At 45.9% G+C, this 26,976-nt stretch overlaps 1 protein-coding gene across 1 annotated transcript in view; it reads left to right on the forward strand.

The window, feature by feature from the left end:
* The window catches only part of LOC117394205 (ryanodine receptor 1-like), a 117,077-nt gene that overhangs the window by 79,966 nt on the left and 10,135 nt on the right, over positions 1-26,976 (forward strand). Inside the window, exons 81-98 of the mRNA XM_059005159.1 lie at positions 409-488; positions 1,858-1,934; positions 3,061-3,134; positions 9,733-9,813; positions 12,016-12,104; positions 12,631-12,759; positions 14,089-14,193; positions 15,458-15,487; positions 19,984-20,013; positions 20,663-20,744; positions 21,254-22,566; positions 23,190-23,245; positions 23,586-23,766; positions 24,043-24,129; positions 24,293-24,520; positions 26,173-26,303; positions 26,442-26,484; positions 26,899-26,976. The exon at positions 26,899-26,976 is cut by the window's right edge and continues 53 nt beyond it. Coding sequence (XP_058861142.1) covers positions 409-488; positions 1,858-1,934; positions 3,061-3,134; positions 9,733-9,813; positions 12,016-12,104; positions 12,631-12,759; positions 14,089-14,193; positions 15,458-15,487; positions 19,984-20,013; positions 20,663-20,744; positions 21,254-22,566; positions 23,190-23,245; positions 23,586-23,766; positions 24,043-24,129; positions 24,293-24,520; positions 26,173-26,303; positions 26,442-26,484; positions 26,899-26,976 — 2,894 coding nt within the window. The remainder of the gene's footprint in view (positions 1-408; positions 489-1,857; positions 1,935-3,060; positions 3,135-9,732; positions 9,814-12,015; positions 12,105-12,630; positions 12,760-14,088; positions 14,194-15,457; positions 15,488-19,983; positions 20,014-20,662; positions 20,745-21,253; positions 22,567-23,189; positions 23,246-23,585; positions 23,767-24,042; positions 24,130-24,292; positions 24,521-26,172; positions 26,304-26,441; positions 26,485-26,898) is intronic.

The raw sequence follows: 26,976 nt of genomic DNA on the forward strand, positions 1-26,976 counted from the left end.
CATTGTAAAGCACAGAGAGGTCTGGTAAAGCATAGGGAAGCATTGTAAAGCACAGAGAGGTCTGGTAAAGCATAGGGAAGCATTGTAAAGCACAGAGAGGTCTGTCAAAGCATAGGCAAGCATTGTAAAGCACAGATAGGCATGGTAAAGCATATTAAAAAACAAGCCAGGGTAAACTAACCTTCATAAAAATGTCCCATAGTAAAACAATAGCAAAGTGTAATGAAGCACAGTGAACGCATTGGTAAAGCATATTTGAAAAAGGTAAACTATGGTAAATGTGTAATTAAACCACAGTAAAGCCACTGGAAGGTCATATTTCTTTGGGTGACCCTTTCTGTATGCATCAGCTGTAAACAATGTGAGTCTTGTTTGTGCGTGTCGCCCCCCTCCCCCCCCTCCCCCCAGGTGAGACGGGCTCCATGGTGTCCTCCACTCTGAAACTGGGAATCTCCCTCCTCAACGGGGGCAACTGTGAGGTGCAGCAGGTGAGCCAGTCTGGGACAGCGCTGCCTTTACCAGGGAAACTATCTGCAGGGGCAAGGCAGGCACACGGGCAAGGCAGGCACACAGGGGCAAGGCAGGCACATGGGCAAGGCAGGCACACAGGGGCAAGGCAGACACATGGGCAAGGCAGGCACACAGGGGCAAGGCAGACACACAGGGGCAAGGCAGACACATGGGCAAGGCAGGCACATGGGCAAGGCAGGCACACAGGGGCAAGGCAGACACATGGGCAAGGCAGACACATGGGCAAGGCAGGCACACAGGGGCAAGGCAGACACACAGGGGCAAGGCAGACACATGGGCAAGGCAGGCACATGGGCAAGGCAGGCACACAGGGGCAAGGCAGACACATGGGCAAGGCAGGCACATGGGCAAGGCAGACACAAAGGGGCAAGGCAGACACATGGGCAAGGCAGGCACATGGGCAAGGCAGGCACACAGGGGCAAGGCAGACACATGGGCAAGGCAGGCACATGGGCAAGGCAGACACACAGGGGCAAGGCAGACACACAGGGGCAAGGCAGACACATGGGCAAGGCAGGCACATGGGCAAGGCAGGCACACAGGGGCAAGGCAGACACATGGGCAAGGCAGGCACATGGGCAAGGCAGGCACACAGGGGCAAGGCAGGCACACAGGGGCAAGGCAGACACATGGGCAAGGCAGGCACACAGGGGCAAGGCAGGGACACAGGGGCAAGGCAGGCACACAGGGGCAAGGCAGACACACAGGGGCAAGGCAGACACATGGGCAAGGCAGGCACACATGGGCAAGGCAGACACACAGGGGCAAGGCAGGCACACACGGGCAAGGCAGACACACATGGGCAAGGCAGGCACACAGGGGCAAGGCAGGCACACAGGGGCAAGGCAGACACATGGGCAAGGCAGGCACACAGGGGCAAGGCAGACACACAGGGGCAAGGCAGACACATGGGCAAGGCACGCAGACACACGGGCAAGGCAGGCACACAGGGGCAAGGCAGACACACAGGGGCAAGGCAGGCAGACACACGGGCACTACAGACAGACAGACAGAAACACTACATGGCAATGCAATGGCAATGCAAACAGATAGACAGACAGACAGACAGACAGACAGGGACACAGCATTGGTAATGCAGACAGACAGGGGCAATGCAGACAAACAGACAGTGGCACCACATTTCTAAGACAGACAGACAGACAGCAGCACTACTAAGGCAATGCGGACAGACAGACATAAGCACTCCAATGGAGCTGCAGACAGACAGACAGTGACACATTGAATATGTGGAATATATACACACTGAGCATAATTGTGGTACCCTGTATATCTCTCTGTCTCTCTCTCTCTCTCCCCCTCTCTCAGAAAATGCTGGATTACCTGAAGGAGAAGAAGGAGGTGGGTTTTTTCCAGAGCACCCAGGCTCTGATGCAAACCTGCAGGTGAGGTTTTCACAAGCCCTCCCAAATTCTCCTGTTGCGTTTTGGGTTTATGTGACCCCCCCACACACTGGTTTCTATTTTTCATTCTCCTGTAATATTTTTTGACTTTTCCAAGGTTGGGGTCTTGAACTTATTAACAGAAAATAAGAACTTCTGCGCTCCTCGCAGGATGTGCCCTATAGCCTGGAGATCGCTGGTTCGAATCCAGGCTATGTCACAGCTGACCGTGACCGAGAGTTCCTAGGGGGCGGCGCACAATTGGCTGAGCGCTGCCCGGGTAGGGAGGGCTTAGGTCGGCAGGGGAATCCACGGCTCACCGCGCATCAGCGACCCCTGTGGCCGATAGGGCGCCTGTGGCTCTGCAGCGGAGCCGCCAGATCTGTGTTGTCCTCCGGCACTATAGGTCTGGTGGCATTGCTGTGGATCTGCAGTGCGAAAAATGACGGCTTGGAAGGAGCACGTTTCAGAGGACGCGTGTTTCAGCCTCCGTTTCCTGAGTCGGTGGGGGGGTTGCGAGCGGTGAGCCGGGGATACAGATAATAATTGGGCATGCTAAATTGGGGTGAAAACCGGGGTAAAAATAATTGGCGACGACTAAATTTAAAAAAAAAAAAAAAGAAAAAAAAAAAAAAAAAAAAGAACTTCTGAGATGTTGTTGTTTTTATGTATGTTTTATAGAACTGGTCTCGTAGCAGACATAATAGAAAATATGATGCTTTCTATTATTATTATTATTATTATTATTATTATTATTATTATTATTATTATTATTATATTATTATTATTATTATTATTATTATTATTATTATTATATTATTATTATTATTATTATTATTATTATTATTATTATTATTATTATGATGTCTGGAAATGGCTGCACCTGTCTGGAGAGATGTTTATAACCGAGGGTTATACAGATCTCTACAAGGCAGAGGTTACTTGAGGCTCGTTTTCTCTGCAAAGTAACAACATCTCTGATGAAGAGGTTCAAAAAGGAGCTCTTGGGAAGACACCTGTCCTCCAGGGGCTGGCAGCTCGCTGACATTCGCTGACCAGTTTTGCATAGTTTTTAGGGAGCTGTGATCTGTGGAGCAGCTGCAGAAACCGTGTTCCTGTGTGTTTGCAGCGTGCTTGATCTGAATGCCTTCGAGAGACAGAACAAAGCAGAGGGGCTGGGCATGGTGACTGAGGAGGGGACTGGTAAGTAAGCAAACTACAGACCACCCTGGAAAAAAACCGCGGCCAGCTCCCTCGCTGAGCCCAGCATATTCACTCAAATAAAAAAAAACAAATACAAAAAAATATTTTCACCTTCAGTTCCATTAAAAAATTTTAAAATCCCACCCCCTCCCCCACGATAGTTGGCCTATGAGACAACATACACACACAAAAAAGAAGGTTTTTCCTGTCTTGCCGATCGCATACTGATGTACCTGCGTCGGGCAGTGCTGTGGGATGCAGTTTCTGACCCCTGTCGTGGGTCGAAAGCTCTATAAACACTCCTGCAAAGGAGCCTGGGTCTTTTGTATAGCGGTTAAGAGGGTGATATTCAAATCTAGATCTCGTTTATATAAAGCATACTGCTCTCTATCCAAGGAGAATCAGGATCCAACAGGATGAAAAACAAAAGTAACTGAAAACACGCTGTTTTAATAATTAGCTACCTAATTTAGTAATAAAATATTGCATTTAACATTTAATATTTAATCATTAAAAGAGGTTTCAGGGCTCCCGAGTGGCGCATCCAGTAAAAGCACTCGCTGGAGTGCAGGATGCGCTCTATAGCTTGAATGTCGCCTGTTCAATTGGCTGAGCGTCGCCCGGGGGGAGGGAGGGTTAGGTCGGCCAGGGCGCACCAGCGACCCCTGTAGTCTGGCCGGGTGCCTGCGGGCTTGCCTGTAAACTGTCCAGAGCTGCGTTGTCCTCCGACGCTGTAGCTCCGAGGCGGCTGCACGGTGAGTCTGCAGAGTGTAAAGAAGCGGTCGGCTGACGGCACACGCTTCGGAGGACAGCGTGTGTTCATCTTCACCCCTCCCGAGTCAGCGCAGGGGTGGTAGCGGTGAGCTGAGCCTAAAAATAATTGGGCATTTCAAATTGGGGAGAAAATAATAAAAAAACTAATTGGCAATGACTAAATTTATAAAAAAAAAAAGAGGTTTCAGTGTAGCAATTACTTTTCATATATGTATGTGTATATATATATATAATTTTTTTTTTTTCTAATAACCAAACTTACCTAAACTGTCTTAAATTAAAAGCAGGTATTTAATTAAACACATTTTAAATCTGTTAGATTTATTATTATTTATTTTATTTTTATTTTTTTTATTGTTTTGTAACTTGAAAGGTTGTTTGTTTTTAACTTTTTGAAGGGGGAAAAAAAGCTGGTAATTCAAGCCCATTTTAATAAGTTTCATTTTGCATATAAATTGGTTTCATTAACACAGCAGTGCATTCCACCGACTTTCTCAATACTGGGGGAAGGACAAAATAAATACATTAGGGGCGTTGCCCGGGATTGCTAGGTGTTACACCAGGTTTATATGTTGTAAAAACGTATACAGAAATATACGTAGCGCATATAACTCAGTAACACAAGTTGAGTCCATGCATGCAACAGTTATTTCTTGCTTGATTTTGCTAACATTAGCAGATTTGTTTTGTGGAGGGTGGGGCAAGTGCTTTTCTAGAGAAGATACAGGGAGTGTATGTAGATAGGGTTTATCAACTAGTCTTATACAAGCTTCCCACAGTAAAAGCACAGCCAAGTGTAATGAAGCACAGAGAGGTAAAGCATAGGGAAGCATTGTAAAGCACAGAGAGGTAAAGCATAGGGAAGCATTGTAAAGCACAGAGAGGTCTGGTAAAGCATAGGGAAGCATTGTAAAGCACAGAGAGGTATGGTAAAGCATAGGGAAGCATTGTAAAGCACAGAGAGGTGTGGTAAAGCATAGGGAAGCATTGTAAAGCACAGAGAGGTCTGGTAAAGCATAGGGAAGCATTGTAAAGCACAGAGGTATGGTAAAGCATAGGGAAGCATTGTAAAGCAGAGAGAGGTCTGGTAAAGCATAGGGAAGCATTGTAAAGCACAGAGAGATCTGGTAAAGCATAGGGAAGCATTGTAAAGCACGGAGAGGTATGGTAAAGCATAGGGAAGCATTGTAAAGCACAGAGAGGTCTGGTAAAGCATAGGGAAGCATTGTAAAGCACAGAGAGGTCTGGTAAAGCATAGGGAAGCATTGTAAAGCACAGAGAGGTCTGGTAAAGCATAGGGAAGCCTTGTAAAGCACAGAGAGGTCTGGTAAAGCATAGGGAAGCATTGTAAATCACAGAGAGGTATGGTAAAGCATAGGGAAGCATTGTAAAGCACAGAGAGGTCTGGTAAAGCATAGGGAAGCATTGTAAAGCACAGAGAGGTCTGGTAAAGCATATTATAAAAAGATGGCAAACCATGCCCAGTATAATCATTACTTGGGGGTAAATAGCTACACAAGTATAAAATGGAAAAAAAAAAATCAAAGTTTAATATTGAAGAATCCTAGAATCCCGAATTCCAGGATTCACTATATATCCTTCTTTCTTGAGGAACGTTGGTGTAATGACCTGCCACAAGGATAATCCTGTTTTATCCTTGCCAGTGAAAACAATGTGATGCTCATATGTGTTTTCAATAATGTAATAATGTAATCAACCTGAGCAACAATACAGATTAATTGAATTACATTTTTATTTGTGTTTGCTTTGACACGATTGTTTTTACTGTTATTACTTTCTCTCACACCTCACATCCTTTTGATACTCCTTTTTCTCTCCTCTTTCTCTGCTCCCTCCGCCTCCACCTCCTCCTCACCCTCTCCATACCTCATTCTCCCCCTCCTCTCCATCTCCCTCCTCCTTCCTCTCCTTCATCCTCTCCCCCTGACTGGTTCACAGTTATGCAGGTTGAAAGTGGTAAATAATCTGTCTCTTTGTTCGCTCGCACCAATATCAGCTTTTTGTGGTGTTTTGAAAGACTGACTGGGTGATATCTGTATTCCTTCGAATTTAAGACACAGCTCAAATTTCCCAATCCTCAAGTTTTGGAAAAGAATTGACTTCAAATAAAGATGCATTTACAAAGATACAACAGTTACGCATCCAGGAGCTGTTTATACAGAGGAATACTGCATGTTCTGCAATGAAATGCTGCAAATAGTCTATATTGGTGAATTAACATGCTTGTAACAACACTGGATCTCTCATGTCATGATCATCTGAGCTGGAGGAGTCCTCTTTGTTCCTTGACCGCTCCCAGGCAACTCTTTGTAAATGACTCCCTGTACGTCCTGGATGATTCGAGATCGGGCAGTAACGTTTTTGTTCCTCTTTTCTCGGGGGGGGGGGGGGGGGGGGCGATTGGGGGGGGCAGTCAGTCAAAACTGGTTTAAAATGCGTGTCTGAAATTCGAAGGAATACTGTATTTTATATATATAATTTTTATTTTATTTTTTTACCAACAATTTCTTGAACATAGTGCAGCGGGTTTAAAATCTCCTTTTCCAAAATGACACCCCCTTGACCCTCTCCTTGTTTTTTTTATCCTCCTCCTCCTCTGTGAATTTCCCTGAGGCGCTCCTGTCTCCTCCCGGCCCCTCTTGTTACTCAGCCTGAGGGAGACACAGATGTGTGCTGCATGCTTCTGCTGCTTCACTCACCTGCTGTGCATTGTTCTGCAAGCGACTCTTTTCGATGTGCAGTCTTTGAGATCGTACCGCGGAGTAAATTTTGGGTTTGGCCTTATTTTGTTTTTCTGCCAGCCCTAACCCTTATAAAAAGTGTCCCATAGTAAAAGCACAGCAACGTTTAATACAGCACAGTGAATGCATGGTAAAGCATAGGCAAGCATTGTAAAGAACAGAGAGGTATGGTAAAGCATAGGCAAGCATTGTAAAGAACAGAGAGGTATGGTAAAGCATAGGGAAGCATTGTAAAGCACAGAGAGGTCTGGTAAAGCATAGGGAAGCATTGTAAAACACAGAGAGGTCTGGTAAAGCATAGGGAAGCATTGTAAAGCACAGAGAGGTCTGGTAAAGCATAGGGAAGCATTGTAAAGCACAGAGAGGTGTGTTAAAGCATAGGGAAGCATTGTAAAGCACAGAGAGGTCTGGTAAAGCATAGGGAAGCATTGTAAAGCACAGAGAGGTCTGGTAAAGCATAGGGAAGCATTGTAAAGCACAGAGAGGTCTGGTAAAGCATAGGGAAGCATTGTAAAGCAGAGAGAGGTCTGGTAAAGCATAGGGAAGCATTGTAAAGCACAGAGAGGTCTGGTAAAGCATAGGGAAGCATTGTAAAGCACAGAGAGGTCTGGTAAAGCATAGGGAAGCATTGTAAAGCACAGAGAGGTCTGGTAAAGCATAGGGAAGCATTGTAAAGCACAGAGAGGTCTGGTAAAGCATAGGGAAGCATTGTAAAGCACAGAGAGGTCTGGTAAAGCATAGGGAAGCATTGTAAAGTACAGAGAGGTCTGGTAAAGCATAGGGGAGCATTGTAAAGCACAGAGAGGTCTGGGAAAGCATAGGGAAGCATTGTAAAGCACAGAGAGGTCTGGTAAAGCATAGGGAAGCATTGTAAAGCACAGAGAGGTCTGGTAAAGCATAGGGAAGCATTGTAAAGCACAGAGAGGTCTGGTAAAGCATAGGGAAGCATTGTAAAGCACAGAGAGGTATGGGAAAGCATAGGGAAGCATTGTAAAGCACAGAGAGGTCTGGTAAAGCATAGGGAAGCATTGTAAAGCACAGAGAGGTATGGTAAAGCATAGGGAAGCATTGTAAAGCACAGAGAGGTCTGGTAAAGCATAGGGAAGCATTGTAAAGCACAGAGAGGTATGGGAAAGCATAGGGAAGCATTGTAAAGCACAGAGAGGTCTGGTAAAGCATAGGGAAGCATTGTAAAGCACAGAGAGGTGTGGTAAAGCATAGGGAAGCATTGTAAAGCACAGAGAGGTCTGGTAAAGCATAGGTAAGCATTGTAAAGCACAGAGAGGTATGGCAAAGCATAGCAAGCATTGTAAAGCACACACACACACACACACACACATATATATATATATATATATATATATATATAGCACAGTATCTGCTTTTAAAACCTAAGGGGGTTTGGAAATGTGCAAACACAAACCAGACCTGAATCAGATCCAACACTGTATGATACAGAACTAATGCCCCCCCTTCTCAGCACCCTGAACCATAATAATAATAATAATAATAATAATAATAATGAGCGCTGGTGTACCACACTCCATTCTCAGCTCTCCAGCGCTGTCACCATGGATATTAATCATTCGTTTAACAACTCATTCTTCATTCTTCTAATCCCAAATCCCAACCCTAACCCTAAATCAAACCCTAACCTAATCCCAACCCTAACCCTAACCCTAACCCTAACCCTAGCCCTAATCTCTACCCTAACCCTAACCCTAACCTCTACCCTAACCCAATCCCAACCCTAACCCTAACCCTAACCCTAGCCCTAATCTCTACCCTAACCTTAACTCTAACCTCTACCCTAACCCAATCCCAACCCCAACCCTAACCCAATCCCAACCCTAACCTCTACCTTAACCCTAACCCTAACCCAATCCCAACCCTAACCTCTACCTTAACCCTAACCCAATCACAACCCCAACCCTAACGTCTACCCCAACCCTAACCCAATCCCAACCCTAACCTCTACCTTAACCGTAACCCAATCACAACCCCAACCCTAACGTCAACCCTAACCCTAACCCTAACCCAATCACAACCCTAACCTCTACCTTAACCGTAACCCAATCACAACCCCAACCCTAACGTCAACCCTAACCCTAACCCTAACCCAATCCCAACCCTAACCCAATCCCAACCCTAACCCCAACCCTAACCCAATCCCAAACCTAACCTCAACCCTAACCCAATCCCAACCCTAACCCCAACCCCAACCCTAACCCCAACCCCAACCCCAACTCTAACCCCAACCCTAACCCCAACCCTAACCCAATCCCAACCCTAACCTCTACTTTAACCCTAACCCAATCACAACCCTAACCCAATCCCAACCCCAACCCCAACCCTAACCCCAATCCCAACCCTAACCCCAACCCTAACCCCAACCCCAACCCTAACCCAATCCCAACCCTAGCCTCTACCTTAACCCTAACCCAATCCCAACCCTAACCTCTACCCTTTTTTTAAACTGCTGGCTTTTATTCCTGTGAACTACAGCACCACGCCATCTTTTAGTGTTTCCATTTAAGACACTGAGAAGGACTTCTAATGGAAACGTTTGCCATTGAATTTACACTGAAGACACTGAGAAAGACTTTTAGTGGAAACATCTGTCATTGAATTTATGAAGTTTCTTTTAGTGTTCCTATTGAAGATGCTGAGAAAGACTTCTAGTGGAAACGTCTGTCATTGAATTTATGAAGTTTCTCAATTCAGCGCTGTTTAGTGTTTAACACTTCTGGATGATCCTGGGAGGGAGAAGGCAGCTGTATTGATGGCATGTCTTGTGCAGCAGCGTGTGTGGGTTGGCCCAGGAGCCTGCAGTGGTATTGCAGACAGGCAGACAAGCAGTGCATGCGTATTGCGAGTGGCACTGCGGGAGCTGTCTCTGTGCGTTTCTCACTAACACACCAGCACCGAGGGGCAATGGGGAGAGGTGGCGACGAGAGGAGAGGAGAGAAGCTGATTTCGTGTTCTCCTCCCCCCTCGGCCCTCACCCCCCGAATCTGTCTCCGCTGCCCCGTGTCTAACACACACCCTCCCTCTCTGTGCAGGTGAGAAGGTGATGGCAGACGATGAATTCACTTGCGACCTCTTCAGATTGCTGCAGCTGCTCTGTGAGGGACACAACAACGGTGAGGCTCTCCTGACTGTCATCTTTCACAGCGCCTGGTTATCTATATATATATATATATATATATATATATATATATATATATATATATATATATATATACAGTACTGTGCAAAAGTTTTAGGCAAGTGTGAAAAAATGCTGTAAAGTAAGAATGCTTTCAAAAATAGACATGTTAATAGATTATATTTATCAATTAACTAAATGCAAAGTGAGTGAACAGAAGAAAAATCTAAATCAAATCCATATTTGGTGTGACCACCCTTTGCCTTCAAAACAGCATCAATTCTTCTAGGTACACTTGCACAAAGTCAGGGATTTTGTAGGCATATAGTCAGGTGTATGATTAAACAATTATACCAAACAGGTGCTAATGATCATCAATTCAATATGTAGGTTGAAACACAATCATTAACTGAAACAGAAACAGCTGTGTAGGAGGAATAAAACTGGGTGAGGAACAGCCAAACTCAGCTAACAAGGTGAGGTTGCTGAAGACAGTTTACTGTCAAAAGTCATACACCATGGCAAGACTGAGCACAGCAACAAGACACAAGGTAGTTATACTGCATCAGCAAGGTCTCTCCCAGGCAGAAATTTCAAGGCAGACAGGGGTTTCCAGATGTGCTGTCCAAGCTCTTTTGAAGAAGCACAAAGAAACGGGCAACGTTGAGGACCGTAGACGCAGTGGTCGGCCAAGGAAACTTACTACAGGAGATGAAAGACACATCATGCTTACTTCCCTTCGCAATCGGAAGATGTCCAGCAGTGCCATCAGCTCAGAATTGGCAGAAAACAGTGGGACCCTGGTACACCCATCTACTGTCCGGAGAAGTCTGGCCAGAAGTGGCCTTCATGGAAGACTTGCGGCCAAAAAGCCATACCTCCGACGTGGAAACAAGGCCAAGCGACTCAACTATGCACGAAAACACAGGAACTGGGGTGCAGAAAAATGGCAGCAGGTGCTCTGGACTGATGAGTCAAAATTTGAAATATTTGGCTGTAGCAGAAGGCAGTTTGTTTGCCGAAGGGCTGGAGAGCGGTACACGAATGAGTGTCTGCAGGCAACAGTGAAGCATGGTGGAGGTTCCTTGCAAGTTTGGGGCTGCATTTCTGCAAATGGAGTTGGGGATTTGGTCAGAATTAATGGTCTCCTTAATGCTGAGAAGTACAGGCAGATACTTATCCATCATGCAATACCATCAGGGAGGCATCTGATTGGCCCCAAATTTATTCTGCAGCATGACAACGACCCCAAACATACAGCGAAAGTCATTGAGAACTATCTTCAGCCTAAAGAAGAACAAGGAGTCCTGGAAGTGATGGTATGGCTCCCACAGAGCCCTGATCTCAACATCATCGAGTCTGTCTGGGATTACATGAAGAGAGAGAAGCAACTGAGGCTGCCTAAATCCACAGAAGAACTGTGGTTAGTTCTCCAAGATGTTTGGGCCAACCTACCTGCCGAGTTCCTTCAAAAACTGTGTGCAAGTGTACCTAGAAGAATTGATGCTGTTTTGAAGGCAAAGGGTGGTCACACCAAATATTGATTTGATGTAGATTTTTCTTCTGTTCACTCACTTTGCATTTTGTTAATTGATAAATATAAACTATTAACATGTCTGTTTTTGAAAGCATTCTTACTTTACAGCATTTTTTCACACCTGCCTAAAACTTTTGCACAGTACTGTATATCTTCCACACTGCCTGGTTATCTATATATATATATATATATATATATATATATATATATATATATATATATATATATATATATATATGCTCTGTAGTTGTTTTCCATGGAGATCAGTCTTTCAATAATGGAATGGCAAATAAAGCATGGCTGAGAGATGACACCTGTTCTAAAAAACACAGCTTATTGAAGTGGACCCTACTCTAAAATATATATATATATTTATATTTCAATGTACTTCAGTTATTATTTCAAACGGAGGTAAATAAGTAAATAACGTCATTGACTGAGGAGTTCCATTATTACCTAATAACGCGCTCCACAGCAATGCCGTTACCCCTCAAGTATACTGTATACCACACGTTAGATTTATGCTAACTAAACAAATAATATACAGGTAGTAAGGGTTATAGTCAACGGTGAACCTATCAGTGTATGTTTCTTTTGCAAGTTACAGCCCTTCCCACTCGGGGGTCCTATAGGAACAACGTTTCATTTTTCTCCCTTCAGATTTCCAGAACTACCTGAGGACTCAGACAGGTAACACCACCACGATCAACATCATCATCTGCACTGTGGATTACCTGCTCCGACTCCAGGTACAGACAGCCTGGTTTAACACAAGACAGCTCAAAACTGGCACATTCTTACTCTCTATATACTAATAAGTAAGAATAATAAGAACGTTTACAAACGAGAGGAGGCCCCATTCGGCCCATCTTGCTCGTTTGGTTGTTAGTAGCTTATTGATCCCAGAATCTCATCAAGCAGCTTCTTGAAGGATCCCAGGGGATCAGCTTCAACAACATTACTGGGGACTCCCACGATTCTCTGTGTAAAAATGTGCCTCCTATTTTCTGTTCTGTATGCCCCTTTATCTAACTCACTGTATACAGATAGTCTTGAAGGCATTCATGCAAGCTTTTTCCAAAAAGAGGTGCCGACCGTCAGGCACTTTTATAAATTAATGTCTCTGCAGTTAAAAAAATAGTTCACAGCAATGGCGTGCAAACCACGTAAATTTTGCTGGATGACGCGCATGGAGACGAGGTTGGTCGCAGACTGAAAAATCGCTTCTTCTTGTATATATACTGTATACATTCTCCCTTCTCCTCCCCCACCCAGGAGTCCATCAGTGATTTCTACTGGTACTACTCCGGGAAGGACCTGATTGACGAGCAGGGCAAGAGAAACTTCTCCAAAGCAATGACCGTCGCCAAGCAGGTCTTCAACAGCCTGACTGAGTACATCCAGGTGAGGCTGATGAGTCAACCAATCCATCCATCGATCAGCCAATCCACCCATCGATCAATCTATCCTTCACGGCAGCAAAAACAACGCAGAATGAAATGAACATCCTTCGCAAAGCAATAAAAACAGCAATGGTGTAACAGCATAATACAATACCTTGTACAAGGCAATACCTCCCAACACACTACCACAGTGAGTCAGATAAACAGTACAGTGGGGGGGCTCCCGAGTGGCGCATCCAGTAAAGGCGCTCCACGTGAGTGCAGGATGCGCTCTATAGCCTGCAAGTCGCGAGGGGCAGCTCACAATTGGCCGAGCGTCGCCCGGGGGGAGGGAGGGTTAGGTCGGTCAGGGTGTCCGCGGCTCACCGCGCACCAGCGACCCCTGTAGTCTGGCCGGGCGCCTGCGGGCTTGCCTGTAAGCTACCCGAGAGCTGCGTTGTCCTCCGACGCTGTAGCTCTTGGGCGGCTGCATGGTGAGTCTGCAGTGTGAAAAAAAGCTTGACGGCACACGCTTCGGAGGACAGCGTGTGTTCGTCTTCGCCCTCCCGAGTCAGCGCAGGGGTGGTAGCGGTGAGCCGACCGTAATAAATAATTGGCCATTCCAAATTGGGAGAAAATCATTTTAAAAAAATAAATAAATAAATAAATAAAAATAAACAGTACCGTCCTGCCTGTTCCGTGCAGATTTAAACATGACACGTACCAGTCGGAAGCAAATCCAGTTTATGACTGCAAAGGTTAACAGAGACTAGATCAATCCGTTTCAAGGTTGCTGTTTTAGTGTTTGAAGTTAACGATATACTGCAGGCTTAAAGGGTATATAAGGACCTTTTTATTTTATTGTGTTATGTGTTCACATGGGTCGCTACAACTGTTTAATTAAATTAAATTAATTAAATTTAATTAAATTAATTGTTTAATGTGCGTATTGTTTTATTTAATTTTTTTTACATTTTGACCACTTTTTAAAACCTTTTTAAATTACATTCCACTGCCTCCAAGATGGCTTCACATGGACCTGCATGGACCTCTCAGAACTACATTTCCCATCATCCTTGGGAGGATGATGGGAAATGTAGTTCCTATCATCCTAGGGAGGATGATGGGAAATGTAGTTCTGAAAAATACACAAGAGGCCTATATAGAAACAGCCAGAGAGCACTGCAATCTAAAAGTGAAAAAAGTGGTCAAGATGTAAAAAAAAATATATTTAAACAGTAGCAACACATGGGAACACAATAAAATTAAAAGGTCCTTCTGTACCCCTTAACCCTGTGCATTCCTGTGCCCTGCTCTGACCCCCCTCTCTCCCCCCCCCCCCCCCCTCCAGGGCCCCTGCACTGGTAACCAGCAGTCTCTGGCTCACAGCAGACTGTGGGACGCAGTGGTTGGTTTCCTGCACGTCTTCGCTCACATGATGATGAAGCTTGCTCAGGTAAGCTGCCTACACCCAGGGAGACAGGCTGGCTGACAATGAGAACAATGAAAATGGTGATAATATTAATAATGATGATGATAAAAAATATAATAATAATAATAATATTAATAATAATAATAATAATAATAATAATAATAATAATGAGGATAATGAAAATGATAAGTCCTTGTTAAATTTATATTTTTTAACAAAATGGTCCATCGTTAAATGATCATTTGATCTTGTTTTGAAGCATACAAGTAATCCACCCTGGCCATCAAGTGTATTGGATGCGCATCACGCCCTGTGTGTCGGGACATGAGTCTGTAGTTACACCCCTTCCTAAAGCATGGTGATGCTGCACTGGTAACAGCCAGAGCTGGGTTTGTCACTTCAGATCACTTGCTTTACACTCCTTAGCATGTCGGTGGCAATTGTCGCTGTTTACTAAGCTGGACTGACTGGCTCTATAAAAGGCTACCAATATCTGGCAAGCTGCATTACAGACCAATACAGTCCACAGTACAGACTAGACTAGCGTATACTGACTTCTATTGTGAGTGATGGAAAACTTTTGACCAGAGCTGGACAGTACAGGAACAAATGAAATCATTTGAAGCAGTCTTTGCTGCTGTTGTTGTTTTAATTTTTTTTTTATTTTAACTGACAATATTTTTTTGTTCTGATGTTAACTTGCTGTCTGCACCATTTTTTGTATTTAACATAGTTTTTGGAAAACAAATGTCTCTCTCCCTGTCATACTGTGCAGTAGTTCCGATTCGTGATCCAAAGAGCAAAAGAAAAAAAAAAAACGAGTAGGTTGACGATATGCAGGGAAAAAAAATTCTGATTGATAGCTGGAAAAAATATAGTGAAAATACAGTGCAACACTTTTCTAAGGAGTTCAGCCAGACAGCAGAGCTTTTATACAGAGTTTGTGGAGTTCTCAACATTCCCTGACTTGTGCCATAGTTATTACAGTGTGCTATTATATTGTGCTGTTAAAGTGCTGGTAACGTTGCCTGTCTGTCTGTCTATCCGTCAGCACTACCAGGCTTACTGCCAGGCTCACACAGAGAGGGAGAGGGAGAGAGGGAGAGGGAGAGGGAGAGGGAGATGGAGAGGGACCAGTTGTGAACTCCACTGGCACTGCAGATAGTAACAGAATTAGAGATGCTGTCTGTAGGATAATGTGGTGGGGTGGTGGAGGGAGAGAGACGCAAATTCAAAAATGATTTAAAAAATGTTTCTAAAATAACATTTTTATTCTGATGTGTAACAGATGCACCTTCCAGCCGGACCCCGGAATGGCGTAAGACCCTTTCTGTCTTGCAGCTGTCATCTCACGCACTTGTCTCATGCAATGCAGCGCTGGGGGGTTATTGCGTCTTTTGTTTTCTGTTTTTTTTTTTATATTTCAGCCAACCCAAAGAGCGAGACTCCCTTGAACCCTAGTGTAGAGAGTGACGGGACGGACCGCTCTGAATTCAGATCCGCAGTGTAGAGAGTGAGGGGACGGGGGGGGAGAGCGCTCTGAATTCAGATCCGCAGTGTAGAGAGTGAGGGGGGGGGAGCGCTCTGAATTCAGATCCGCAGTGTAGAGAGTGAGGGGGGGGGGAGCGCTCTGAATTCAGATCCGCAGTGTAGAGAGTGAGGGGGGGGAGCGCTCTGAATTCAGATCCGCAGTGTAGAGAGTGAGGGGGGGGGAGCACTCTGAATTCAGATCCGCAGTGTAGAGAGTGAGGGGGGGGGGAGCGCTCTGAATTCAGATCCGCAGTGTAGAGAGTGAGGGGGGGGAGCACTCTGAATTCAGATCCGCAGTGTAGAGAGTGAGGGGGGGGTGGGTGGGGGGGCAGGAAGGAGTGCTCTGAATGCGGACGGCTCAGTTGCAATGATACTGTACTGTCTGAGCAGAGGCAGAGTCAGACAGGGGCAGACAGAGGCAGACAGAGGCAGACAGGGGCAGACAGAGGCAGACAGAGGCAGACAGAGGCAGACAGGGGCAGAGACAGACAGAGGCAGACAGAGGCAGACAGGGGCAGACAGAGGCAGACAGGGGCAGACAGAGGCAGAGGCTCTCTTTATTTCATTCATTTCTATTTTCTTGATGCAGCTTTTTATTTTGCTGTTGCGGCTTTATTTCATCCTTTAACCCTTTCAGTGCCTCTGCTTCAACAATCGCAATAATATTAATTATAATTCAGAACAGTTCTTTATTTATAAAACCAAATTATGTATACAGACATATACAGCTGTGGCCAGAAGCTTTGCATCACCTAGAATTTAAGAATTGAGATATAATTAAAAAATTTTAAAAAAACCTATATGAACATAATTTAGATATATATATATATATATTTTTTAACTTGATGAAACTACAAAATGATATCGCAAAAGTCTACAGTAAGCCAGAACAGTAGCACAGTACAGTATTTCATGATTGATAAATGTCACGTTGTTCAATTGTTGTCAGTTTTAAGTATCTGGGGAAAACTACAAAGCGGTGTGCAATTCAATATGTTAACGGGACATCATTACGTTTCATTCAACTTTATGAAACAACAGTTAATTCTATAAACAGGGTGATGCAAAACTTTTGACCACAGCTGTAGCGTGCATACTTACTGTACAGTGGTGCCCATAAGTGTTGACATTTATAAAAACAACGAATTAGTAAAGAAACTACAATGGTTCTTATTGGTAGCCACACGCAGAGAATAATAGTAATAAATAAAATAAACGAAACGTCTTGAACAGGAGCCCATCCTGTTGTTGTATTATTAGGTGTGGCTGCCTTCCAGCTTCATTAGTGCTTCTGATTGACTTGGCAAAGCATGATGTGTCCTACGGTTTAGTGTTGGATGACAATTTTTGACGCAGGACAGCCGCTCTGCTCTTAAATCAGCTCCCATTACTCCTTCGTCAGTCGCCCTTCCTTTCTCCCTCGCACACCGGCTTTGTAAAATACAGCCAGTAGTGTCTGTCACTAGCGTGTATTTGCACAGCAGTTGCTTAGCAAACACATGTGTATTACAATGTTATTAGGCATAGTTACTGATCATTTTGCACCATATATGTAAGTACACATTTGTATCAGAAAAGAGTTAGGGTTATGTTGTGCAAAAAGATTTACCCGTTAAGTACAATGCATAATAGCGTTGTAATTACGTGTAAGTAACTAATATGTAAATACGCTTCCTGCACAGTGTTACCAGTTAAAGCTGTAACCATATCAATGTGTTTTCGATTCCTCCCGTAGTGTTTAAACCCCAGGCTCATCATTATGGGCAAGTCAGCTGCCTGCAGGCAGAGAGAGGGAAGCCAAACGATCTCGCTAGACGTGCCGCTGTTACGCTTCAGAGCAGAAACCCTCTGCGCAATGCATGTTCGAATTAGACCAAACAGATGATCAGGAATCTCATTGCAACCAGTTACTGCTCCAACACTAGTACACGTGCTTGCACACGTGTGTGTCTGTGTCTAGAGGTGGCGTGTGTGTGTGTGTGTCAGTGTGTGCATGCGTGTGTGTGTGTCAGTGTGTGCATGCTTGTGTGTGTGCGTGTGTGTGTGTAAGTGGGGGTGGCGGTATGTTGCCAATCTTATACCAGCAGATCAGGTTGAAGACTGCCTGACTTCTTCTGACCGGTGTAACCTTGTCCATTCCTATCGATTGGATTCTGAACACATGGAGAAGGCTCAATGGAACACAAAAAAATTAATTTGTGATGTTTTTTTTTATTATTATTATTATTATTATTTATTTTCTATCCCTCCCGTGCTGAAAAAAATGTGCATGTGTTGCGTTTCTCTACTAAATAATATGGAATAGAGTCAAGACTAGGCACCACTGTACTGTTTATAGAGAGAGAGAGAGGGAGAGGGAGAGAGAGAGAGAGAGAGAGAGACAGAGACAGAGAGGGAGAGAGAGACGACTGTATATTCAAACCAGCAGCTGGCACTGACAGGGTTAACGGTTGACTTTGCCTGTTTGCTGGACTGCAAAAACATGTTCTGTACAACTCTGTCACAGCAACTTCATTTCATGTCTTTATTATTATTATTATTATTATTATTATTATTATTATTATTATTATTATTATTATTATTATTTAATTTAACTACACCACTGATCATCGTCTAGAGGAGAAACACACTGCTGCCGGATTGGCTGTCAATCTGCACTGAGAACAAATAATGTGTACATGTTTATACAACCCTGTATTTTAATTTTAATTTGAACGCATTGGCAGCTTCTGCTCTGGCGTTCCTCTTGAATTAGTTATGAGTCCGTGGCTAATTTAAATATATAAAAAAAAAAAAAATTAGAAAATAACAAAAAAATATTTTGCAATCCAGTGAAACTCTGAAACTCTGCAAGAAAGCGCAGTGAAGATCTCTGATTGACAGCCCTGTGATAATAAAAAAAGTAATGCTAATAATATTCATTAATTATAATAATAATAATAATAATAATAATAATAATGTTGTGAACCTCTTTAAATTCAGAGCCTCTTACATAACAGATTAATGACATACAGAAACAATGCTGTGCATAAAACATTGTGCAGTCAATATAACAAAAATGATCATTCAGCCTTCACTGTAGAGCAGTCATTGGCTATACATTTACAATTGTATACAGTTCTTTGACAAAAGGTCCCTTGTAAAAGTTTCCCTCAGTAAAGTGTAATAAAGCACAGTGAAAGCATGGGAAAGCATAGGGAAGCATTGTAAAGCACAGAGAGGTCTGGTAAAGCATAGGGAAGCATTGTAAAGCACAGAGAGGTGTGGTAAAGCATAGGGAAGCATTGTAAAGCACAGAGAGGTCTGGTAAAGCATAGGGAAGCATTGTAAAGCACAGAGAGGTCTGGTAAAGCATAGGGAAGCATTGTAAAGCAGAGAGAGGTCTGGTAAAGCATAGGGAAGCATTGTAAAGCACAGAGAGGTCTGGTAAAGCATAGGGAAGCATTGTAAAGCACAGAGAGGTCTGGTAAAGCATAGGCAAGCATTGTAAAGCACAGAGAGGTCTGGTAAAGCATAGGGAAGCATTGTAAAGCACAGAGAGGTCTGGTAAAGCATAGGGAAGCATTGTAAAGCACAGAGAGGTCTGGTAAAGCATAGGGAAGCATTGTAAAGCACAGAGAGGTATGGTAAAGCATAGGGAAGCATTGTAAAGCACGGAGAGGTCTGGTAAAGTATAGGGAAGCACTGTAAAGCACAGAGAGGTCTGGTAAAGCATAGGGAAGCATTGTAAAGCACAGAGAGGTCTGGTAAAGCATAGGGAAGCATTGTAAAGCACAGAGAGGTGTGGTAAAGCATAGGGAAGCATTGTAAAGCACAGAGAGGTCTGGTAAAGCATAGGGAAGCATTGTAAAGCACAGAGAGGTCTGGTAAAGCATAGGGAAGCATTGTAAAGCACAGAGAGGTCTGGTAAAGCATAGGGAAGCATTGTAAAGCACAGAGAGGTGTGGTAAAGCATAGGGAAGCATTGTAAAGCACAGAGAGGTAAACTATGGTAAATGCATGGAAAACAATTATTTTAAATCCAGTAATTTTGGTACAGGTAGCTGGAATTAAATTTGATTATTTATATAAATGAGATAATTGAGAAAGACTCTTAGTCTAAAAAGTGAGTCAAAATGTTTTACAGTTACTATCAATTAAATGAACAAAGCCAATTTTGCTACAATTTAGAAGCAAATAAAATTGGGTTTGCATGTACTGTACACACGCACGCGCACACGCGCACACGCACTTGTTTTATCTCTCTTTTTTTTACTTCGTATTTGTTATTGGAATGCCCACAAGGACCACTTTTGGACTAGGACTCACTGTGAGGTAAGTCCAGAGAGAGAGACAGAGACAGAGAGAGAGAGCTGTCAGCACTGTCTCACGTGATGACATCATCGTACGTCAAAGAACGTCATGGCGTCAAAGACTCATCCCACAGTCATGTGCGCCACCAGTCATCACAGCCAGTCCGTTGCACAGGCACTGCCACGTCCCATGAAGAGACCGCAGCTCCCCCATTCACTTCTCTAAAAATCGGTCAACTTTGCTTCATTATAATGGCCACTCCATTATAACATTAACTCACACGATAGCATTTCAATATTAATTGTGGTCATGGCAATTTTGGGCTGGATTCTCAAAGGCAGTTTTATCAGGACAGATGAAGGTGGAAGGGAAACAGAGAGAGAGAGAGAAAGGGAGAGAGCGAGGGAACGGTGGGGTGCCCAAGGGCAACGAAGCAAAGCTGCCCAAATTCACAAAGCTTTGAATCTTTACGAGGTCTCCAGTCTCTGGTAAAGGACCTTGAATGTCATCTTATACGTAGAATAACAGAAGAAAATGTACGGGAGTGTTGGATCGCTTTAGGTTTTACTGCAGTGTTTTGAGGCAGTCTGCTGTGTGGCCTCGCTTGTTCTGTGGTGCTGGGCTGTACCCCCATCCTCCCTCACTGCATCCTGGTTGTTTCTGTTTGCAGGACTCCAGCCAGATCGGTTTACTGAAGGAACTGCTGGACCTGCAGAAGGACATGGTGGTCATGCTGCTCTCCCTGCTGGAAGGTACACAGCGATATCAAAAATAAAAGCTTGACAGATTAATTAAAAAAATATATAATATAATTTACTGTACGAGATCCTGGTCACCACTCAGTATTTACAGGCATTGCAACCCCGGTGAGATTTTCAAAAATAAATATTTCTGAGTGATTTTGTTTTTCAAAGAGGCATTGTGAAGGCAATGTTTTCCAAAGATGAGATGCCTGATCCCATATTTCACCTCAATTTAGGGATTTAGGAATTGTAACCCCTTCAGGAACACAAGGAATCGAGAGCTTGTTGTTCAAACGATTTCTTCCTAAAATACACCTTGAGAGCGACTCACGTGTCGCGAGGAGGAAACTGACAATTTGGACGGATCCAACCTGTCAGCAAATTTGTAACCCTGTTTTCATGCACCTCATTACAAAAATAAGAAAGTTATCATCATTTTGAATGGTGGGGACATCTCCCTTAGACCTAAAAATAATTAAAGTAGACCCATCATTTGATCATCCCTCTTCACCCCCCAGGTAACGTCGTGAATGGGACCATCGCCCGTCAGATGGTGGACATGCTGGTGGAGTCCTCCAGCAACGTGGAGATGATCCTCAAGTTCTTCGACATGTTCCTGAAGCTGAAGGACATCGTGGCTTCCGACGCCTTCAAGGACTACGTGACCGACCCGCGGGGGCTGATCTCCAAGAAGGACTTCCAGAAAGCCATGGACAGCCAGAAGCAGTACTCCCCCTCAGAGATCCAGTTCCTGCTCTCCTGCTCCGAGGCTGACGAGAACGAGATGATCAACTACGAGGAGTTCGCCAACCGCTTCCAGGAGCCCGCCAAGGACATCGGCTTCAACATCGCCGTGCTGCTGACCAACCTCTCGGAGCACGTCCCCCACGACACGCGGCTCCGGAGTTTCCTGGTGCAGGCGGAGAGCATCCTGGGGTACTTCCAGCCTTTCCTGGGGCGCATCGAGGTGATGGGTCCCAGCAAGAGGATCGAGCGCATCTACTTCGAGATCAGCGAGACCAACCGCGCCCAGTGGGAGATGCCGCAGGTGAAGGAGTCCAAGCGGCAGTTCATCTTCGACGTGGTGAACGAGGGCGGCGAGTCCGAGAAGATGGAGATGTTCGTGAACTTCTGCGAGGACACCATCTTTGAGATGCAGATCGCCTCGCAGATCTCGGAGTGCGAGGAGGAGGAAGGGAAGGAGGAGAGCGACGAGGAGGAGGGAGCGGGAGGAAGAGGAGGAGGAGGAGGAGAGGAAGGAGGAGGGGACGGGGAAGCAGGAGGCGACGCCGCCGAGCCCGGGTCTGCTTTCTCGGAGTTCGTCAACGGACTCCTGGAGTTCCTGGGCATGTTCACGTTCCGGAACCTGCGCAGGCAGTTCCGCAGGCTCAAGAGGATGACCCTGAAGGAGGTGGTGGTGGGGCTGTGGTCCTTCTTCTGGGCTCTGCTGATGGGCATCCTGCACTTCGTCTACAGCTTCTGCAAGGGCTTCTTCCTGCTGGTCTGGACCACCCTCTTCGGGGGAGGGCTGGTCGAGGGGGCCAAGAACATCACCGTGACGGAGATCCTGGCCAGCATGCCCGACCCGACCCAGGACGAGGTCCACGGGGACCTGCCCAGCGAGGGGGGGAGCAAGGAGGAGCAGGAGGCTGCAGGGACGGTGGATTCGCTGGACCCCTCGAAGGGGGAGGAGACCACCGACGACTCAGCTGACATGTACGGGGCGGAGAGGAAGGAGCTGGGACCCCCCGGGGGGCTGGGAGACATCGGGGAGCCCACCACCGTCGATCCCCCCACCCCCGAAGGAACCCCGATAGCCAGTAGGAAAGTGGTGAGAGCTCTGGTTTTTTGAGTCGCTGTTTTTTGTCTTGTGAACAATTTCTATGTTTTCGTTTATAAACAGAATCCGTAACACGACAAACACAGCAACACAACACAAACACAGATCGAGATCTGCAATAAGTTCACCAAGGTAGTCTATTAAGGCGGAGACAGCGGCCGTCCAGGTAGCTTCTGTAGCGATTTGCAGGTTTTTGGGGAAACTCGCTGGCATTTAGTTATATACAAGTTAACCATAGCAAAAGCATAGCAAAGAGAGTTCTATGCATGGTATAGACCACCAGGTGGTGGAAAACATTGGAAACTTTTCTGGATTCGATTCTGTCCAATCCACACAAACCCAAGCAGCTGTTTCTTCACTTGTGTTGCTTGGAATGGGAAATCACCTGATTTCTGTGGGGAGATCGATCCCAGTAATAGAATAATCAGTTTGTAGGTACCTGAACCAAAGCCTGTGTGTGATCATGTGACCCCACCCCCTGCCCGTCTCTTTTGGGTTGTGTGTGTGATCATGTGACCCCCTCTTTCGGGTTGTGTGTGTGATCATGTGACCCCCCCCACCTGTCTCTGTGCAGCTGCTCTGAACCCCATTTTAATCTCTCTTTTTTTTTCAAGCAGACACTAGAAACCAAAGTGATCGAGGAACCCCCACCGGAGCCGGAAAAAGCAGAGTGAGGATTTCTCTCTCTTCTCCCTCCCTTTACTTCTCTCTTTCTACACACTCTCCTCCCTATCTCTTTCCCCCTCTCTCTCTCTCTTTCTCCCCTCTCTCACCTGCTCTCTCCCGGCCTCTCGATCGCTCACACACACTCCATTTCTCTGCCCTTCTTTCTCACTCTCCTTCTCCCTCCTCCCTTCTGTTTCACCCTCCCTGCCCCCTCTCTCCTCCTCTCTCACACACATCCTCTTTCTTCTCATATACCCCTATCCCTCTCTCCTCCTCTCCTCCACTCCCCCTCTCCCTCCTCTGCTCATTTTCACTCTCTCTCTCTGTCTCTCTCTCTCTCGCAGTGTGGAGAATGGAGAGAAGGCAGCGAAGGAGGGGGGCAGACAGGCAGAGGAAGGAGGAGAGGAAGACGAGAAAGAGAAAGTGGCACGCAGGAAGAAAACGAAGAGAGAGAAGAAGCCGGCGGAGTCCGAGGCCGGGTTCGAGTTCTGGAGCGAAGTGGAGATTCAGAGGATCAAGTTCCTGGTAAGAGCGACGATACAGAAAATCAGAAAGTGTTAACTAATTCAAACTCTCGCAGGCTAGCACCCCAGGCATAGAATATAATCATTTGTTTTGTATAATTTGTTATAAGAACGTTTCTAAAAAAAAGCAACACTTTTTATATGTTTAATAGTAGTTCACGGTTTTTTTTGTTAGGCCGTTGAATGCCGTTGAAGGGTTAACTGTACTGCTGGCTCAAAAGGTGCTTTGGACCAAAAACAACAAAATATGAATATTTTTCTTTTCTTCCTTTTTCAGAACTACCTGTCCAGAAATTTCTATAACCTGCGCTTCCTGGCCTTGTTTGTGTCGTTCGCTCTCAACTTCATCCTGCTGTTCTATAAGGTACAGCTCCACTCCAGGGCTGCGTTCAGCCAGAACACACACCACACACGTGAACCGACCACCCCCAGAATCCGCGAGCGATGGTCTTAACCCGTTTCAAAAGAGACGGGCTCGTCTGCATTCGTGGTTATAGAGCTTATAACCTTTTTTTTTTTTTTTAAAGGTGTCAGAGTCCCCCTCTGGCGACGATGATTTTGAAGGCTCGGGTCTGTTCGAGCAGGAGATGGAAGGGTCTGGGTTCGAGGAAGGAGGGGACGAGGATGAGGAGGACAGCGTGGTCTATTTCTTCCTGGAGGAGAGTACGGGGTACATGCAGCCCACCCTCTCCTTCCTCTCCATCCTCCACACTCTCATCTCCTTCCTCTGTATCATCGGGTACAACTGCCTCAAGGTAAGAGTGCAGGGATGTTTGAGGGCTGTTGTCCATCGAGGGCTTGGGGGTCCAGCGGTTAAAGAAAAGGGGCTTCATCCCAGGAGGTTCCCGGTTCAAATCCCATCCACTGACTCACTGTGTGTGAGCAAGTCACTGTACCACATGTACCCGCATGGACCTCTCAGAACTACATTTCCCGTCATCCTCCTGCTCACTGGTAAATCAGTCTCAGTTACATATGTGAGCAGGAGGATGATGGGAAATGTAGTTCTGAGAGGTCCATGCAGGTACATGTGAAGCCATCTTGAGGCAGGGAATGCAATTTAAAAGTTAAAAAAAAAAAAAAAAAAAAAAAAAAAAAGAAAAGGCAAACAATACACACACCTTACATAAACGGTTGTAGCAACACAGGGGAACATTATTGAATTGTGGTTTGTCACACTTGTACTTTGCTTGAACAAAAGTTATTGTATTTCTTGCTCTTATTGTATTACTTGTATTGTAACACTTGAAATGTAGTTGCTTACGATTGTAAGTCGCCCTGGATAAGGGCGTCTGCTAAGAAATAAATAATAATAATAATAACATGCAACACAATAAAATAAAAAGGTCCTTATATACCCTTTAAGCAGCACTGAGTCTCTGTGTAGCAGGGCTGAGTCTCTGTGCAGCAGGGCTGAGTCTCTGTGCAGCAGGGCTGAGTCTCTGTGCAGCAGGGCTGAGTCTCTGTGCAGCAGGGCTGAGTCTCTGTGTAGCAGGGCTGAGTCTCTGTGTAGCAGGGCTGAGTCTCTGTGCAGCAGGGCTGAGTCTCTGTGCAGCAGGGCTGAGTCTCTGTGCAGCAGGGCTGAGTCTCTATGCAGCAGGGCTGAGTCTCTGTGAAGCAGGGCTGAGTCTCTGTGCAGCAGGGCTGAGTCTCTGTGCAGCAGGGCTGTCTCTGTGCAGCAGGGCTGAGTCTCTGTGCAGCAGCGCTGAGTCTCTGTGCAGCAGCGCTGAGTCTCTGTGAAGCAGGGCTGAGTCTCTGTGAAGCAGGGCTGAGTCTCTGTGCAGCAGGGCTGAGTCTCTGTGAAGCAGCGCTGAGTCTCTGTGCAGCAGCGCTGAGTCTCTGTGCAGCAGGGCTGAGTCTCTGTGCAGCAGGGCTGAGTCTCTGTGCAGCAGGGCTGAGTCTCTGTGCAGCAGCGCTGAGTCTCTGTGCAGCAGCGCTGAGTCTCTGTGCAGCAGGGCTGAGTCTCTGTGCAGCAGGGCTGAGTCTCTGTGCAGCAGGGCTGAGTCTCTGTGAAGCAGGGCTGAGTCTCTGTGAAGCAGGGCTGAGTCTCTGTGCAGCAGGGCTGAGTCTCTGTGCAGCAGGGCTGAGTCTCTGTGAAGCAGGGCTGTCTCTGTGCAGCAGGGCTGAGTCTCTGTGCAGCAGGGCTGAGTCTCTGTGCAGCAGGGCTGAGTCTCTGTGCAGCAGGGCTGAGTCTCTGTGAAGCAGGGCTGTCTCTGTGCAGCAGGGCTGAGTCTCTGTGCAGCAGGGCTGAGTCTCTGTGCAGCAGGGCTGAGTCTCTGTGCAGCAGGGCTGAGTCTCTGTGCAGCAGGGCTGAGTCTCTGTGAAGCAGGGCTGTCTCTGTGCAGCAGGGCTGAGTCTCTGTGCAGCAGGGCTGAGTCTCAGTGCCACAGTCCCTTTCTCCAAACAGGTTCCTCTGGTCATCTTTAAGAGAGAGAAGGAGCTGGCCAGGAAGCTGGAGTTTGACGGTCTCTACATCACTGAACAGCCTGAGGACGATGACATCAAGGGACAATGGGACAGACTGGTCCTCAACACACCGTAAGGGACCGGGGAGGGCTGGTGGGGGGGTACAGTTTTATTACAGGTTTCAGGGTGTCCTTTTTCATTTTGCAATAATAATAATCATAAGTATAGTAATAATAGTAATTTACTTTTTTTTTTTATATATATCTACAGCTCTTTCCCAAGCAACTACTGGGACAAGTTTGTGAAAAGAAAGGTGAGCTGTGTGTGTGTGTGCTGAGAAGGAACTGGGAGGGACTGGGAAGGAAGCAGTGTGGCTCTAGTGGAACTGAGAAGGGACTGGGAGGGAGGGAGGGAAGCAGTGTGGCTCTAGTGGAGCTGAGGAGGGATTGGGAGGAAAGCAGTGTGGCTCTAGTGTAGCTGAAGAGGGACTGGAAGGGAGGGAGGGAAGCAGTGTGGCTCTAGTGGAGTTGAGGAGGGACTGGGAGGGAAGCAGTGTGGCTCTAGTGGAGCTGAGGAGGGACTGGGAGGGAAGCAGTGTGGCTCTAGTGGAGCTGAGGAGGGACTGGGAGGGAAGCAGTGTGGCTCTAGGGGAGCTGAGGAGGGACTGGGAAGGAAGGAGGGAGACAGCACTCTCTTGAACCCACATGCACTTCCTTTCTGCCCGCAGGTTCTGGAGAAGTACGGTGATATCTACGGCAGGGAGAGGATCGCGGAGCTGCTCGGGATGGACCTGGCCTCTCTGGAT

This window comes from Acipenser ruthenus, chromosome 30 (genome assembly GCF_902713425.1).
Source record: "Acipenser ruthenus chromosome 30, fAciRut3.2 maternal haplotype, whole genome shotgun sequence".
Classification (NCBI taxonomy): domain Eukaryota; kingdom Metazoa; phylum Chordata; class Actinopteri; order Acipenseriformes; family Acipenseridae; genus Acipenser; species Acipenser ruthenus.